The sequence below is a fragment of the Yarrowia lipolytica genome, chromosome 1C (assembly GCF_001761485.1).
Source record: "Yarrowia lipolytica chromosome 1C, complete sequence".
Taxonomy (NCBI): Eukaryota; Fungi; Ascomycota; class Dipodascomycetes; order Dipodascales; genus Yarrowia; species Yarrowia lipolytica.
The window spans coordinates 3,208,722-3,225,884 of record NC_090772.1 but is presented as its reverse complement, the minus strand read 5'-3'; the positions used below and the strand labels follow the sequence as shown (position 1 = coordinate 3,225,884).

Below are 17,163 nucleotides of genomic sequence, written 5' to 3'. Positions count from 1 at the left end.
GGAATAATCGACCGAACTCGAGTCCTCGGGGCAAACATCGAGAGAATTCGAGCCCCACTAAAATAATAAATGCACGATTAACATGGAATATAGCAGAGAAGATGCGGGTACATACTTGTAGAGGGCAGATCACGCTGCATTGTTGATGTAGGATGATGTATGAGATTACCACGATCATAATGATATCATTTTCAGGTATAAAGATATGAGTAGTGAACCAACTACGAGTATGTACTGGTAGCTACTTGTAGCTACATACAGTATGTACATACTGTACCTGATAAAAATGTGCTTCTTTGCAAACGCTTATATTACATGCCTTAAGACTAAGAGCAGTAATAAAGGCCTTAAATCGTCTATAAATTACAACAAAATATATCTATATTTATTCGGATTTTTTTATTGTTTTTTATTTTATTTTTGAATATTTCTCACGATTTTTTTACACAATTTACAAAATTATGTTCACCTCAACTCAATAGCTCTCGTTCCAGCATCTTAATGCATTCTCAAACTCTAAAAGAATTCCGACATGAATTTTTGAAATTCTCAAATCGAGGTTAAAGAAAGTCAACACCATGACAGAACTAATTGCAGCAGGAGGAAATATACACGGAAACTCGTCCGACTACAAAGACAACGTGTTAGTGTTTGGCGTGGGTCGAGCTCTCGCCTTCTGGGAGCCCAAGCAAGCCAAGAACATCTCGAATCTGCTTACTGGACATTCTGATAACGTCACAGCAGTGCGATTCGGAAAAGATATGCTGCTTTCGGGAGCCGTTGACGGCCACGTGCTCGTGTGGAAGAAGCATGGTAACAGTTGGACTGTGGGTCAGACTCTGAAAGACCACAATCGGGCTGTCGGTGACATTGCTGTTTGTGGGGATATCGTGGCTACTGCGTCTTCAGACGGATCAGTGTGTGTGTACCGAGTCAAGGAGGACCTTGAGCTAATCCAGAAACTTGAGGAAGGTCCCCGATTCATGCCTCTGTGTCTGGGTATCACTTCTTATGAAGGAAAGCAGATTCTAGCTGTGGGAGGTACTTCCAAGCTCGTGTTCATTTACGTTATGGGAGAGGACAGGTTCTCCCTGGAGGCTTCATTGAAGGGTCATGAGGACTGGATCCGATCTCTGGACTTTACCATTGACGAGGGTGACTTCCTGCTTGCTTCTGCGTCTCAGGACAAGTACATTCGTCTATGGAGACTGCATTTTGGAGAAGGAGTGGCCAACCGACGAACGGCCGACATTACAGACCCCTTTCTTACATCGCCGCTGCTTTCCAACAAGGAATACACTTTTGAGGTTGCTGGCACTCGCGCCACTTTCTCGTTTGAAGCTCTGGTTATGGGGCATGACGATTGGGTGTATCAGGTGAGATGGAATGGCTTGAGACTGCTGTCTGCCTCGGCTGACACTTCTCTGATGATGTGGCAGCCCGATCTGAGCTCCGGAGTGTGGACTGCAGATGCTCGACTTGGAGAGATCACTGTGAAGGGTGCCACTACAGCTACCGGATCCAGTGGAGGATTCATGACCTGTTTGTGGCTCGATGACGACTATGTGGCTACAATTGGTAAGACTGGGTCGTGGCGACTGTGGAAGGGCGACGAAAGGTGGACCTCGGCTACCTCTATCACTGGCCATTTTAAAGAAGCCACTGATGTGTGTTGGGCCAAGGATGGCTCTTATCTGCTGAGTGCTTCTCATGATCAGACTACACGAATCTTCGCTCCTATCGAAGGTACCTGGCGAGAAGTTACTCGGCCACAGATCCATGGTTATGATATGATATGCCTTGCATCTATTGATGGGGACACTTTTGTGTCTGGAGCCGATGAGAAGATCTTGAGAACTTTCACCAAACCCAGAGGAGTGGCAGAGCTGCTCGAGAAGCTCTGTAACATCTCTTCTGGAGATTCTCTACCTGAATCAGCCTCCATGCCGGCATTGGGACTCTCAAACAAGGCTGTTTCTCAAGACGAAGAGCCAGATGAGGGACAGGAACGAGAAGACACTGTCATGGACGCCAGTTCGAACATCTACCAGGTCATTGCAGATCTCAAAACTGCTCCTCTGGAGGAACATTTGCAACGACGAACCCTGTGGCCTGAAGTTGACAAGCTGTACGGTCATGGTTACGAAGTCACCTGTGTTTCAGCCAGCCAGGACTCTTCAGTCATCGCCACTGCCTGTCGAGCCAACTCTTCCAAGCATGCCGTCATCAGACTGTATGAGACCAAAACGTGGCAAGAGCTGGCTAACCCTCTAGAGTACCATCAGCTGACAGTCACTCGAACCCGCTTCTCACCCGACGACAAGTACCTACTGTCAGTCTCACGTGACCGAAACTGGGCCGTCTGGGAGAAGACTGCTGACAACTACGCACTCTTTTCCACCCAGGAGAAGTCTCCCAATGGTCACAACCGAATCATCTGGGATTGTGCATGGGCTCCTCTGGAGTTTGGCAGCCGTGTTTTTCTCACTGCTTCCCGAGACAAGTCTCTGCGAGTGTGGCGGGAAAAGGAGGGAATTTGGGAAACTGCGGCTACAGAGAAGTTTCCTGATGCGGTTACTGCTTGTGATGTTCTACCTGAGTTGGAAAATGGCAATCTGAAGGTCATTGTGGGTCTGGATAACGGCCAGGTCTACTTGGTCACTGTTACAAAAGAGTTCCAGATGACTAGTGCGAAACAGACTCTTCATTGCGACAAAAGAATCAATCGTATTTCGTGGCAGCCCGAGTCCAACAAGAGATACGCTCTTGCCTCTGCCGACAAATCTGTTAGAATTGCTTGCACCGAGCAGTAAACAAATTATGTACACAATATAATTATAGAATTCACTGTGGGTACTGTACTTGTAAGAGTACATACTCGTACAGTCATTGACTAATGTTTGGGTGTACTGTATGTTCTGAGGTGGTCATACTATACCCATTTTTACGATAGCTAGTTCTACTACTGTAGTAGCTACAGTATGTACAGTATGTACATACAGTAGCTGCTACAAGTAATGTATGACTGAACCTTTGGACTAGGGTCCAAGTTTCCATGACTACCAAATATATTGGTTGACCATACATCTGTCTCATGTAATTCGCTTTCAACTTCACTCAATTAGGACTTTATTGCCCAAATCTTTGTTTTTTTTTTTTTTTTTTTTATTTTTTTTGTTTCTTGATTTTCTGGAATTTTCGCTCTATTTTCAAATTAATCCTCTTTAATATAGACACTGACTGCAGATGTCAACGCCAGGTTGAGCTGCAGGAGCCAACCCCACATTTACAGTGGTCAGTTTTTTTGGCCAAAGTCTACTTTATTTGGATCGTGGATAGAAGCCGTATCATTGATATCTGCCGTCACATCTCCGTTGGTTCATAAACACCATATATAATCACGTGACAGCAACCTCACAAATACGAGCTTTGGTAGGTCAGTGTTCCAGAGCAACTCACGTGACCAACCTTGTAGAAGCTGGGTGCATATAATCGTGCATATTGCCCAGATCATTTCTTTGAAACACTGCCAAAAAATGCTACGACTAGCCAAGCGACAATTGTATCGAAATTACAGCAGCTCTGCCTCGGCTGCACCTGTCCAGCTCACAAACGTTCTCAAAGACTCGCCTTCTCCTTATCTGCAGGCCCACAAAAACAATCCTGTGGCGTGGCAAGAATGGAACAAGGACACTTTGAAGCTTGCTCGGGAGGCCAACAAGCCGCTGTTTCTTTCAATTGGCTACAACTCGTGCCACTGGTGCCATGTGATGAACGATGAGTCCTTCAATAACCCCGCGATTGCCGAGAAACTCAACAAGAACTTCATTCCCGTCAAGGTGGATCGAGAAGAACGGCCTGATCTGGACGCAATTTACCAGATGTACCAGCAGGTGAGCTCTGGATCCGGGGGCTGGCCTCTCAATGTCTTCGTGCTTCCCGAAACCCTTGAACCCATTTACGGAGGCACCTACTGGGAAGGTCCTGAAACTGAGAAGAAACGGCTGACTGAAAAGGGAGAGCCTGTCAACAAGGAGGGGATGGTTGACGAGAAGCCCCAGTCTGCTGCCAAATTTAGCGACGTTCTTGATCGGGTTGGGCACGTATGGAACGCCGATCCTCAATGGTGTATTGATGCTGGCAAGGACACTGGAGACAAACTGAAGAACCTCCTTCAATTGCACACTGTGGGAGATCCTCTTACCGACGCTCCCTTTGATGAAGCAATGTACGAGGACACTAGAGAACATTTCGAGGCTGTTTACGACGCTCGAAATGGTGGTTTTGGCACTGCTCCCAAATTCCCCTGTGCTTACCAGCTGTCTTTCATGCTCAACCACCCCGAAATGCAAAAGGATACCAACATGCCCACAGATTTGCCCCACATGGCTCTCCATACGCTTGCCAAGATTGCTGTGGGCGGAATCAAGGACCAGGTTGGCAACGGAGTGGCTCGATACTCTGTTTCTGCTGACTGGGTGCTTCCCCACTTTGAGAAGATGCTCTACGACCAGGCTCTTCTCCTCGAGGCCTACTGTGACGCCTACAATTGGGTGCAGATCCACGACGAGCCCCATGATTGGTACTCTTACGTGAACGATATGATTCGAGATCTGACAATCTACCTGACTTCTGGCGATATCGTTGCTCCAAAGGGTTTCTATGCCGGTGTTGATGCTGACTCCCAGGCTGAAGACGGAGGAAAGATGATTGAGGGAGGATACTACCTATGGACCGCTGCCCAGTTCCACAAGGCTCTGCAGCCTATGAAAAACCCCATGGACAGAGACATGGCTGCTGCGTACTTCGACATTCAGGACATGGGCAATGTCACCTCTGACCAGGATCCGCACAACGAGCTGTGGTTCCAGAACGTTCTGGCTCCCAACTACTCGTACGAGAAGCTAGGTAAGACATTTGGAAAGAAGCCTAACCATGTGGAGGCCGCTATCAAGGAAGCCAAAACTCTGCTGCGAAAGTATAGAGAAGAAAACCGGGTTGCTCCTGAAGTGGACTCCAAGATCGTCACTGCCTGGAACGGTCTTGCTATCGGTGCTCTCGCCAAGGCTAGCGTGATTCTCAAGTCCATTGATCCCGAGCTGGCCGAGACGGCCCTTGCCAAGGCCATTTCTTCTGCCGACTTCATTCTCGAGGAGCATGTTCGAGATAGCCATGGAGTTCAAGAACTCGCTCGTTTCTCTTCCAACGGAGTTCTTTCCACTTCCGAGGGAACAGATGCCGACTTTGCATTCCTCATTTCCGGTCTTCTGAACTTGTACGACGTGACTGGCGACCGAAAGTACCTGGAGAACGCCTCCAGCTTGCAGGACTCGATGATCACAAAGATGTACGATACCGAGAATGGGGGTTTTTACGCAGTGTCTACCGAGGTAGCCGACGAACTGCTGTTCCGACCCAAGACTACTTTTGATGCCTCTGAGCCTTCTCCTAACGGAGTTGCTCTGACCAACCTGCAGCGTCTTCAGCGACATGGTATTGATGCTACTAATGTTGGACGTCCCTATGAGGGGTATGAGGGCGGTATTATCGGTGCTTTCAAGGAGGATATCCGGGCCCAGCCCTGGAGTTATACCACTTTTTTGGTTTAATGTATATATGATATGACTGATTCGTGTTTTGCAGACTTGTGTAGATATGGGTGTACATACTGTAGTCTACCCTACAAAAAAAAGACATGTAAAACACCAGCTACAGTACATACACACCCTGCTATACACTTTGGCTTTGTTTTTTAGACTGCCTCGCAGCTGCATTATTAACTACTGAATTGAGAGCTATGGAAGTCTGATAGCTATAGACCAATAGACCCTGCCAAGATGCTAAGAGTTACACACCACATCTTTATGTATTCGGAACCACGAACTGGCACATTTTGATTGTCTTTTTTTTATTTTTTCTATTTTTTCTATTTTTTTTATTCTCCGTTGACAAGATACCATGGACTGTTTGTCTTGTGGACTAATAGCAGGGTCAAAGCTCTGAAGTGGCTCTACTGTAGTATTTGTATAAGCACCTGAAATACAGTATGTACTTGCAGGTTGGTTTCAGTTCAACAAAGCTTAAGTATTGTATGTAGTGTATTGATTCAAACATGATTTTGTACGAGTTGAAGAGAATACTGATATATCACTCTATGAGATTTGATTCTCTACTTGTTAACATACTTTGGACACTTGTAGGTTCCTTTAATTCTGAGTTTTGTTCCGGAAACAACGCGCACACCCTCTCATCTTTTTTTGCTGTAAGAAAATGCTGACGAAAAGGGCCAATCCGGAAGTCAGTTCTTTAAAGACATGAGATACAGAGGGGTAAGGGATATACGGAATACGGGATGACAGTCTGATTTGATCTTCAATCATTGTACGAGTACAGTACAGTACAGTACTCGTATCGTACAGTACATACAGTACCAGAATGTGTGACTCCACTCCTCCAGAAATACACTTCCTTGCTACTGCCCCTTCGGGATAATTATTTACGGGTAATGCTGGGGTTGATTAATACGTGTAATATTTAAGTTAGTCGATCGCTCCACTCAAACTCCGAGGCAGAACGCCAGACTTGATACGACGTACTGGGCGATGGCAGGAGAGCTGAGGTGAACAGTGGCGGTTTTGCCACCACCGAAAAAAGACAACCCAAAAAGACTCAGGACGTGCCATTAGCGTCAGATGGCCCTTGTCAGACTAATGCGGGGTACATAGAGCCCGTCTTAGCTCGGCCGATGACGTGTTCAGTATGTACATAGTGTATGGACGAGTAGATGGGCAACAAACGTGTTGGGCACTTTAAGCACATGGATCAGAATCACGTCCGCTATGTTTTTTTTTTGTTCGCATATTTCGTCTGTATGATTTACGCATAAGTTCGGCATATCCTGATGACCCTGTCTCTTCCCCGAAAGTAGAGACTCCTACAAACTTTGAGCGGGGCTAGGTTTCGTTTAACGCGTGAGTGGGGTGGTACGCGGTGGTCGGAAAGTGGTTACAAGAGGGTGCTAGAGATGCGTTATGGTACGGGGGTTGGGCGTGGGCAATTTGGTGAGCGCCATTAATTGATCCGGAGCTTTTGACGCGTCTTTTTAGGGCCGTTTTGGGAGACTCGAGCCCTCCTGTCTCGTCTGCTTCCACCACCGCATCCATCTTTTATGAAACAGCATATAGTCGGTGCCACAGCATACACTAAAAGGTGATTTGGCAGTCCTACTTGTATGGAAAAAGGAAGCGGAAAAACTGAAACCGACACAGAAATGCACCCTGCCGCCCACATAGGCTACTCCAGACAGACAGGGCATTTAGCAGCCCGTACCAGGTGCATATGGAGACAAATCCAGCAGCACCTCATGCACCTCCGTGTCACCAATAAACTTTGGGACGCCTTTGGGACATTTGAAAAAGCTACGTGTTTGGAACTCGTAACTTCCTTTGACCTTTTCCACCTCCAGTAAATCACACAATGGCTTCCGCGACTGGAATCGATACTGGTAGCGACCAGCTGAGGCACCGAACGGGGCTTGCAGAGAAGCAGGCCAACGCTCTGTCCGCCACCCATCACAATGTCATTGAGCCCGAGGACACAAAGACCCGAAAGGCCACCACATCGACCGCCGAACAGGGCACCTTCTACGAGATTGAGCGAATCATGGGCCCCATCATCTTCACCGCCCTGGCTCTCTTCACCCGTCTCTACCGAATCGGCGTCTCTAACATTGTCACCTGGGACGAGGCTCATTTCGGCAAGTTTGGTTCCTACTACCTCAAGCGGGAGTACTACTTTGATGTGCATCCTCCTCTTGGAAAGATGCTGGTCGGCCTGTCCGGCTACCTGGCAGGCTATAACGGTTCCTTCGGTTTTGAGTCCGGCCACACCTACCCCGAAGATCTCGACTACACCACCATGCGAGTGTTTAACGCCATGTTTAACGTGTTCTGTGTGCCCCTGGCTTACTTCACCGCAAAGGAGCTCAAGCTCAACGTGGCCACCGTGTGGCTCGTCACCTCCATGATCCTGTTTGAAAACACCTACGTGACTCTCGGCCGATTCATTCTGCTGGACTCCATGCTCGTCTGCTTCACCTTCACCACCGTCTACGGTCTTGCCCGGTTCCATAACCTGCAGCGAGAGCCCTTCTCCCGGCAGTGGTGGACCACTCTGCTGCTCACCGGCATCTCCATTGGTTGTGTGACTTCCGTCAAGATGGTCGGTCTCTTTGCCACTGCTCTGGTTGGTGTCTACACTGTGGTCGATCTCTGGATCAAGCTCGGTGACACCAAGATGCCTTACAAGACCTACTTCATGCACTGGGTTGCCCGAATCATCGGCTTTATCATCCTGCCCACTTTGGTGTTCATGGCTGCTTTCAAGGCCCATTTCATCATCCTCACCAAGTCTGGACCTGGCGACTCCAACATGTCTTCTCTTTTCCAGGCCAACCTGGAGGGAACCAACATTGTCGGCGGCCCCCAGGATCTCGCCTACGGCTCTCGATTCACCCTCAAGAACCAGGGCTACAACGGAGGCCTTCTGCACTCCCACGTCCAGACTTACCCCGAAGGATCCGAGCAGCAGCAGATCACCACCTACCACCACAAGGATGCCAACAACGAGTGGCGAGTCGAGACCCCTCGTGACCGAGAGGCCTACAACGCCAACACCTCCGAAATTGAGCTGCTTAAGCACGGTGACGTTATCCGATTCATCCATCTGAATACCGGCCGAAACCTCCACTCTCACCAGATCCCCGCTCCTCTCACCAAGGGCGACCACGAGGTGTCTTGTTACGGAAACCTGACCATTGGAGACAACAAGGACCACTGGATCGTTGAGATTTATGACAATTTTGGCCCTGGCGACAACAAGGTCGTTCACCCTCTGACTACCACTGTTCGATTCAAGCACGAGGTTCTTGGCTGCTACCTGTCTGGCAAGGGCAACCATCTCCCTCCTTGGGGTTTCAAGCAGGGTGAAGTCACCTGTTCCAACAAGGTTGGCAAGAAGGATAAGTCCACTCACTGGAACTTTGAGCAGCACTGGAACGAGCGAATGCCCGATGCCAACAACACCAAGCCTCCTAAGACCTCCTTCATTCGAGACTTTGTTCAGCTCAACGTTGCCATGATGGCCTCCAACAACGCTCTTGTTCCCGATCCCGATAAGCACGACGAGCTTGCCTCCGAGGCCTGGATGTGGCCCCTCAACTGGGTCGGTTTGCGACTCTGTGGATGGAGCAGCACCATCATCAAGTACTACCTGCTTGGTAACCCCGTCAACATGTGGGGAACCACCTTCTCTCTGTTTGTGTTTGGCATCATGACTCTGGTCTACCTGATCCGATGGCAGCGACAGATTCCCGACTTCTCCGACGCCCAGATTGAGAAGTACATGGTCTCCGGTATCATCCCCGCTCTGGGATGGTTCTTCCACTACCTGCCCTTCATCATCATGGGCCGTGTTAAGTACGTTCACCACTACCTGCCTGCTTTCTACTTTGCCACTCTTGTGTTTGGCTTTGTCGTTGACCACTTCACCTCTCGAGCTCCCGCCTCTGTCAAGTGGGGTGTCAACATTCTCTTCATCTCTGCCGTGACCGGTATGTTTGTTCTGTTCTCCCCCATCTCTTTCGGTATGGAGGGCGAGCCCGGAGCTTACTCATACCTCAACTGGCTCAAGGGGTGGAAGATTTAGGTACGTTTACGTGATGAGAAACTTTGCGTGTAGTGTCGCGCTGGACTTGAATATAAAAGGGGAAACCCGTATAATAATATGAGATTTTAACCAAAATGATTACGACACTGTCAATTCTTTGGGTTTTGTTAGATACATTATAATGTCAAGTAATTGCGTAGGATTCAGTTGACCCGATTCTGTACCTTTTGTTGATTGCCTTACTCAGCCCTCAATAACTGAGAGACCCTTTTGCTCAACTTGACGCACGCACGTTGTCACGATATGGACTTGTGCACGTCTTGCAGCACATGTTGTAGCGGACCAGTATTGTATATACAGAATTCAATTGTCAATACAATTGTTTCTGCAGTCTTTGCCCACCGAAGCTATCAAACTTGGTGTTAAGTTCCGATGGCAGTATCTCTCATCACGTCAGCCCTAACTGATAAAGCATGCATTATCAAGGTTCTTGTTCCCCCAACTTTACCCTGCCCCAATTAAGGGTGATTTGATTCTGCTGAATCATCCTCACACGACACAACAACAGACTCTCACACGCTCCTTAAACAACGCACAAATGAACTACACGTCAGCCATACTCCTTGGAGTGATGCTGCTATGGCCCTGGAACGCCTTCCTGTTAGCTACACCCTACTTGCGACACAGATTCTTACCTATTCCGACACTCTCTAACAACACGGCGTCCTCCATCATGACGGTATCGACGGTCACGTCCGTGGTGACCAACATGTGGCTGCAGACGTGGAAGAAGGATTATAGAGATAGAGTGGTCATGGGTCACGTGATTATCGCTTCTGTGTTTGCGGTGCTCGCTGTTCTGTGTGTGCTGTTTCTGTGGCTTCCTACAGCCTTCTACTTTTGTGTCGTTATGCTGCTCGACTGTCTCAGTAGTGTGGGTGTTTCTGTGGCCCAGAATGGCTCTTTTGCGCTTGCGTCGGAGAGAAACACCCAGGGAATCATGATGGGTCAGGGTCTGGCTGGCATCATGCCTGCGCTGGTGTCCCTGGTGGCAACTACAGCCGGAGACAGTGTTGATTACTCATCAGCTGCATCATGGAGCACGGCGTTTTCGTTCTTTGTAGCCACAGCTATCGCCGGTCTGTCTCTGTTTGTGTTCTCACGAAGCAAGCCGGCAAAGAAGGACCTGGAACAAGAACCGTTCATCGGGGAAGAAGATCTCACCTCTTCTACGGAGCTGCGACGCCCCGAATCACCCGCATACCCTGTTCCGGGAGATGAACCTGCTTCAAACGTGCCTATCAGAGTGCTGGCCGAGAAACTGAAGGCTCCTGCGTTCTCCATCATTTTCACGTTCATGGTGACACTCTCATTCCCCATTTTTGCCGAACTCGTGGAACCAAACAACTCCGTGTCCCAGGCCATTATCCCCATTGCATTTGTTGTCTGGAACGGAGGAGATCTACTTGGTAGATCTATCTGTGCGAAGGAGAAGTTTGTGGTTAAGGGCAGCCGAAATCTCGTCACCTACGCTCTTTTACGGTTCTTTTTCATTCCTGTATTCTTTCTGTGCAATATCAAGGGTCGAGGAGCCGTCATTCCCTCAGATATTTTCTATTTACTGTTACAGTTTTGTTTTGGAGTCACCTCGGGCCATTTATCTAGCTCCTCCATGATGTCTCCAGGCGCGTATGTCAGCAAGAGCGAGCTGTCTGCCGCCGGTGGGTACATGACTCTATGTTTGACCATTGGTCTAGCTCTTGGAGCTCTTGCCTCCTTTATTTTGGTGGCTTTGATTGGATAGATGCACTAAGAGTACTGTAGCTTGTTGCTGCCATTACTTCTGTGCCAAAGCCTCCACAAACTGTGTGCCGGTCTGCACCAGTCCAGAGCCATTGCCTCCGATGATAAGATTGCTGGAGGGGAACCCGGAGCTCTGGATGAACTCCATCAGATGTTGCTGCTGCCGGTCGTCCAGAGTGTCTCCCTCATACTCATACTGGAAGAGCAGGCCTCGGAAGGTGCCCTGTAGAAACACATTGGCCAACCGGACCTTCACCCGTCCATATGCATCGCCCATGAGCTCATATTCCGCGCCATCACCTCTTAGCGTCTGTCTCAGAATCCATATACTTTTCATTTTATTCTGCAACACCATGTCGAACGAGTCGCTGACCACCACTCCAGGCTGTCCCTGTACTGCCGACCCTTGTGTCACGTAGACCATGTCACCCTTAGAATGGGCTTGTGTAAGAGTATAAAGAGCTGCGACTCCTCCTATTTCCTGGTCAGCTGCGGCTGCCTCCTGTTGTCCTTGAGGAATGTTGCCGTTATGGTGCTCCGACCGCCCAATCGACGCTGGGTTGGGTTTGTACATTTTCAGCTCGAAGCTCCATTTGCCGAGGTTTTGTGCCAGCTGTGCGGATAGTTCGGATCTGTATGTTGAGATTGTCGTTGCGGTCACATCCGCCGAGTATTGTAAGATGGTGACCATATGGGGTAAGCAACGCGAGCGAGTGGTGGGTCTGATATTGGTGTGATCTTGTGCATTTTACTGTACAGGTTTGGGAGAGTGCTGAGTAAGCGAACTTAGACGGGAGAGACTGAATGGTCCATGATGTGTGTTACGAATCATACCTAACTACCTCAGAATAAAGACTCATAATGTGTGTGGTAATTTGCCTGAAAAAACAAATATTTTGTGTATTTCACTTATCCTCACACAGTTGGGGGTATTTTTGTTGTTTTTTTGTTGTTTTTTTTTTTTTTTGTTTCATCTCAAATTCAACTTGTGTGGCTGTTTAGAGCTTGCCTCATCTGAAGCCTAAACGATGCACTCCTCTGCCTTCTGTAGTTCCAGGCACGCCAAGAAGATGTATAGCTTTTTTAATGAGTTAGTTTGGGGGTCACAAGGGTGTGTGCGAACGTGTGTGAACATGAATATTTCAATCACCCTTCTTTCCCTCGATTGAATGAATAGTGCGATGATGTGGACAATGAAGCCCGAGAATACTTAAAAGTGGCGCCCTTTAGTTGGAGTTTTACTTGGTAAACATTAATCCTTTTTTTAATCTAGAGTACATACTGTGCTGTACATACAAGTATCGTAAGCCTCCAAAAGCCCATAACTCAACATGCCGGAGGCGTCCTCTACAGTTAGGTAACTTCCATGCAACATTGTAAACGGACAAATCTGCACGAGAAATTCTCAGATGTCTGGTACCCTGTCACCACTAATTGAGTGTCTCATTCTACAGTATCCACAAGATCTTGTCCGCCTCCCAGAAGCGACTATAATTAGCTACAAGTACGATAGGAACGTCGCGTTGGGAACAATACCATTGCTACAAGTACGAGTACATACTGTACCTTGCCTTGTACAACGCAATCGAGTTGTCTCGCTATCTTGCTGTTTCCCCACCTGGTCCACCATTCCACCGAGATCAACCCATTTGGCCATGGGCTCATATAGTGTGCACAAGCTCCGGATATATGGCGGCCACTCGCATGCACAGAGTCGTCTCCGTTCGGGTGTACGGACTGCATTGAGGGTGTGAAGGTGAAGCACGTAGGGCACGTAGAACGTACCACGTCGCACGTAACGCGAACCCTTCAGCTGCTGAGCACGTAAAGAACTCATTAATGTGGGCTTTAGCGTGAGGCCTATCCCGTCACATGATTCTCGTGTGGAACTATTGCGTCTAAACTACAAGTAGCATATTTCTCCATTTCCAGTCAACCGCCGTCCAGATGTTCCCTTCTGCCGAGTTATTTTGCCCCTTCGGAGTGCCAAGCAATGTGGGGAAGTGTGTAAGTAAATACAGCAGGTCTGGGTTTGGGAGCAAGTGGGGGGTCTTGGGGGAGCGTGGCGGTGCTCCACATCATTTTTTTCTGGTTGTAGTCTGGCATCTGTTTTGTAGTTCTGCGCTATATTGTGCTGTATTTCGTCCTTATACCACAGTTGTCTGAAGTCGAAAATACACTCTTATTTCAAACAGTAGTTAAAAGACGATAAGCGGCTGTTATCTAGCCGCACTAGTTATGCATGAAGCAACTAGAGTTTTCACGGGAACCCAGACCTGCTGTAGGACGGAGCCTGAGAAGAACCCGATACACCGGTACGAGTAGTTTTTTGTGCAGCTGAGATCTGGATCGCCCAGGGCTTTGTGAAAATGCATCGATTCCCCACATTGCTTTTTATGCGTGAAGAAAAGAGGGGAACCAGATAGTGCCCAAGTATATAGGGATGAGATATCTGGAGTCAACCAGCAAACAGTAGCACTTCTGCAACAATGACACACCACGATCTCGAAACCGGAGTTGACTCTCTATCATCTGCTGGCATGGACAAGCTCATGCGAGTCGTCACTTCAGGCGACAATGACGAATACATCCATCTGGGAGGCCACAAGTACCATCGCAACGAACTTGCAAAGGCCTTTGGAGGCCAATTCAACCCCGGTTCTGCTCCCATTCCGTCAAGAAAGTTCGCCAACACCGCCCCCATTGGTGTTTTTGCCTTCTCCATTGCCATTATTCTTCTGGGTCTGTATTTGACCGAAACACGAGGAATTATGACCCCCAATCTCGTCGTCGGTAATGCTCTGTTTGGAGCAGGCTTAGTGCTTTTTGTGGCTGGGCTGTGGGAAATTGTTGCCGAAAACACCTTTGCAGCCATCGTTTTCATGTGCTTCTCCTGCTTCTGGATGTCATACGCCGCCATTAACATCCCCTGGTTCGGTATTATTGAGGCTTATACAGATCCTGGAGAGTTCGCTAACGCCATGGGCGTCTATCTGATGGTTTGGTTTGCGTTTGCGGTGGTCCTGACACTCTGTACAGTCAGAGCAACCATTCCCTTCTTTCTGCTCTTCTTCTTCCTCGATCTGGCTCTTATGTTCCTGGCCATTGGCTACTTCACCGATAACTACGCCTTCATCAACGCTGGCGGCGGCTTCTGCATTGCCTGTGGTGTCATGGGTTTCTGGAACGCCTGGGCAGGTATGGCCACAGCAGATAACACCTTCACCTGGCTTCTTCCAGGTACCTTTATGATGCCCTGGGCTAAGAAGACGGACTGATTGAGGTACTTTGGTGCTGGAGACCAGGGGTCACGTGAGTGTAACTAGTACGTAGTTTAATATAAATAATTAATGATGTAAATGACGAACAAGAACTTGAACACCCAACTGTATAACTTTAGCCATAGTCCACTCGGCTACTGTACGATACGATGCAATGACTGGCGTTTGTAGCACTGCCCACATCTCACATGCATAGGGAATGTAAGGTGTAGTTTAAATTGCACGTTGGACATTGACGTCAGAGACCGGTCGGATTGATACGTCTGGGATATGCAATATACTTGTATATGTACGGCACCTTTTGTAAAATATATCAAGTTTTATCCCACCAAGTCATCCCTAAGGCATTATCACCACTTTTATATTTCCACCGCCGCTACACTATCAATTAGTCTCGAGTTTAGCTCCAACTTTACCTCCTCCGCATCGTTAATCGCCACGCACTAATCATTGTTTCCGACAACCGTCTCAACACAACACACGCTCTCCAGTCTACTACACAATTGAGACTGGGTAACCAAAAAAAAATGGCCGATCTTCCACCCGCGTACTCTTTGGAGGATCAGGGAACCGGTCCCCAGCCCGGAAGCAGCTCTGCCCCACACGCGCCTCCCCCTCAGGCTTCCCCCTCCAGCTCTGGACCGTCTGAAAAGGCCCAGTACAAGGCCCAATTGGAGTCCAATGACGCTTCTCAACATACTCCTCCTCCTGGACCGCCACCTCGTCTGTCCCCGGCCTCTACAGGTGCTTCTACAGCTTCTGTCAACATGAACAATCCCTTCTTGTCACATATGAAGACAGGTAACCCCTACCAGCAACACGCTCCGCCCCCTGGACCTCCTCCCGGTCATCATGCTCCTCCTCCGGGACCTCCTCCTGGCCACAGTGAAAAACACGCACCTCCTCCGGGACCTCCTCCTGGCCACAGCAGGGAAAAGCACGCGCCTCCTCCAGGTCCTCCTCCGGGACTCTATGCTCCTCCACCAGGGCCGCCTCCAGGACACCATGCGCCGCCTCCTGGCCCTCCTCCTGGCCATGATGGATTTGCACCTCCCCCGGGGCCGCCTCCTGGATGGAACGAGGCTGGTGGGGGAGATGACGGGCTGCCCCCTAGTTACCCTCCTCCCAGAGTTATGGAGGCTCTGTTTTCTGAGGCCAACGAAGACGAACTCATCATGGGAGACAGATTCACCGACAACTACCCTCTCGAGGCTCCCAGAATTCTCACCCAGCCTGAATTGCAGGCGGTGAGAAGTGGTAACGTTGATTTTCGTCTCGTTGAAGCCAAGGGGTTCCGAAGCAGACTGTCTAAGCGTTTCAAGGGAGAAATTCAGTACAGAAACGGATCGACCTATGTGCGGTCGCAGCCTAGCACCTTGGACTCAATCCTTGTGTCTGCTCTACCTCTCCGATCTCCTTCCATGAGCCCTGTCCCCAAGATCTACTTTGAGGTTAAGATTACCTCCATGGGCCATCCTGAAGAGTGCTCTCTGGCAGTTGGTTTCTGCTGCCTTCCCTACCCTCACTTTCGAATGCCCGGATGGCATCGAGGATCACTCGCTGTCCATTCCGATGATGGACATCGATACGTCAACGACTCCACTGGTGGTCAGCCCTTCACCCGTCCCTTTTCGGTGGGTGAGACCATTGGTATGGGAATCGATTTCGAGAAGCAGGAGGCCTATATGATCCGAAACGGCCAGTTTGACGGCTCCTGGAAACTTTCAATTGATAACGTGCCTAGAGACCCCGATCGAGACTTCAAGGACGGTGGAATCGAGGGTATCAACGAAACTGACGTGTATGCAACTGTCGGTGTGTTTGGAGAGATTGGTGTCAGTATCACAGTTCCTCCTACAGAAGATGACCATAGCTACGACCAGGCTTCTTCTTCTTCTTCTGGAGCCCCTGCCGCTCGACGAGATACTAAACCTCACGGGTATCCCCAGGACACAAAGCCTCGACCCGGGTACCCCCAGGACACAAAGCCTCGACCCGAGTACCCCCAGGACACAAAGCCTCGGCCCGGTTACCCCCAGGACTCTAAGGCTGGCCACGGGTACCCTCAGGACTCTAAGTCTGGATACTCGCAGGCTCCCTCTTACTCCCAGGATACTAAACCAGGGTATTCTGGTACCGCTGGCTCCTCTCAGGCTCCTGCGTATGCTCAGGACACCAAGCCTGGATACAGCCAGCCTCCCAATTACCCCAATGACACCAAGCCGGGGTACGGACAGCCACCCTACAACTCCGACTCGAAACCCAATGAAAAGCAAGGTTGGCACTAAGTGTGATTAAGTGGAAGATCAGGGTGGAAGTTAATGTACACAATGTTTGTATGGAATAGGCTACGGTACAGTTTCCGATGTACTTTTTTAAAAATCCATGAGTTTACGGTAGGGTGGGGGTCAAT

At 49.1% G+C, this 17,163-nt stretch overlaps 7 protein-coding genes across 7 annotated transcripts; 6 read left to right on the top strand and 1 right to left on the bottom strand.

Moving 5' to 3' along the window:
• Positions 1-578: 578 nt before the first annotated feature.
• Positions 579-2,813, top strand: YALI1_C32253g (uncharacterized protein; the record flags this gene model as incomplete). Its single annotated transcript, XM_502179.3, has 1 exon — positions 579-2,813. One exon carries the CDS (start codon positions 579-581, stop codon positions 2,811-2,813), a length of 2,235 nt encoding a protein of 744 aa, XP_502179.3.
• Positions 2,814-3,536: 723 nt separating this feature from the next.
• YALI1_C32223g (uncharacterized protein) lies at positions 3,537-5,609 on the top strand (the record flags this gene model as incomplete). Its single annotated transcript, XM_002143007.3, has 1 exon — positions 3,537-5,609. The coding sequence occupies one exon, from the start codon at positions 3,537-3,539 to the stop codon at positions 5,607-5,609; it is 2,073 nt and encodes a 690-aa protein (XP_002143043.1).
• Positions 5,610-7,476: 1,867 nt separating this feature from the next.
• Positions 7,477-9,705, top strand: YALI1_C32184g (uncharacterized protein; the record flags this gene model as incomplete). The annotated part of the gene is made up of 1 exon (XM_502178.3): positions 7,477-9,705. The coding sequence occupies one exon, from the start codon at positions 7,477-7,479 to the stop codon at positions 9,703-9,705; it is 2,229 nt and encodes a 742-aa protein (XP_502178.1).
• Positions 9,706-10,264: 559 nt separating this feature from the next.
• YALI1_C32156g (uncharacterized protein) lies at positions 10,265-11,470 on the top strand (the record flags this gene model as incomplete). The annotated part of the gene is made up of 1 exon (XM_502177.3): positions 10,265-11,470. The coding sequence occupies one exon, from the start codon at positions 10,265-10,267 to the stop codon at positions 11,468-11,470; it is 1,206 nt and encodes a 401-aa protein (XP_502177.1).
• A 33-nt stretch (positions 11,471-11,503) lies between these two features.
• On the bottom strand, positions 11,504-12,160 carry YALI1_C32137g (uncharacterized protein; the record flags this gene model as incomplete). Its single annotated transcript, XM_502176.3, has 1 exon — positions 11,504-12,160. The coding sequence occupies one exon, from the start codon at positions 12,158-12,160 to the stop codon at positions 11,504-11,506; it is 657 nt and encodes a 218-aa protein (XP_502176.1).
• Positions 12,161-13,958: 1,798 nt separating this feature from the next.
• On the top strand, positions 13,959-14,747 carry YALI1_C32119g (uncharacterized protein; the record flags this gene model as incomplete). Its single annotated transcript, XM_502175.1, has 1 exon — positions 13,959-14,747. One exon carries the CDS (start codon positions 13,959-13,961, stop codon positions 14,745-14,747), a length of 789 nt encoding a protein of 262 aa, XP_502175.1.
• Positions 14,748-15,277: 530 nt separating this feature from the next.
• YALI1_C32106g (uncharacterized protein) lies at positions 15,278-17,038 on the top strand (the record flags this gene model as incomplete). Its single annotated transcript, XM_502174.3, has 1 exon — positions 15,278-17,038. The coding sequence occupies one exon, from the start codon at positions 15,278-15,280 to the stop codon at positions 17,036-17,038; it is 1,761 nt and encodes a 586-aa protein (XP_502174.3).
• Positions 17,039-17,163: the final 125 nt, after the last annotated feature.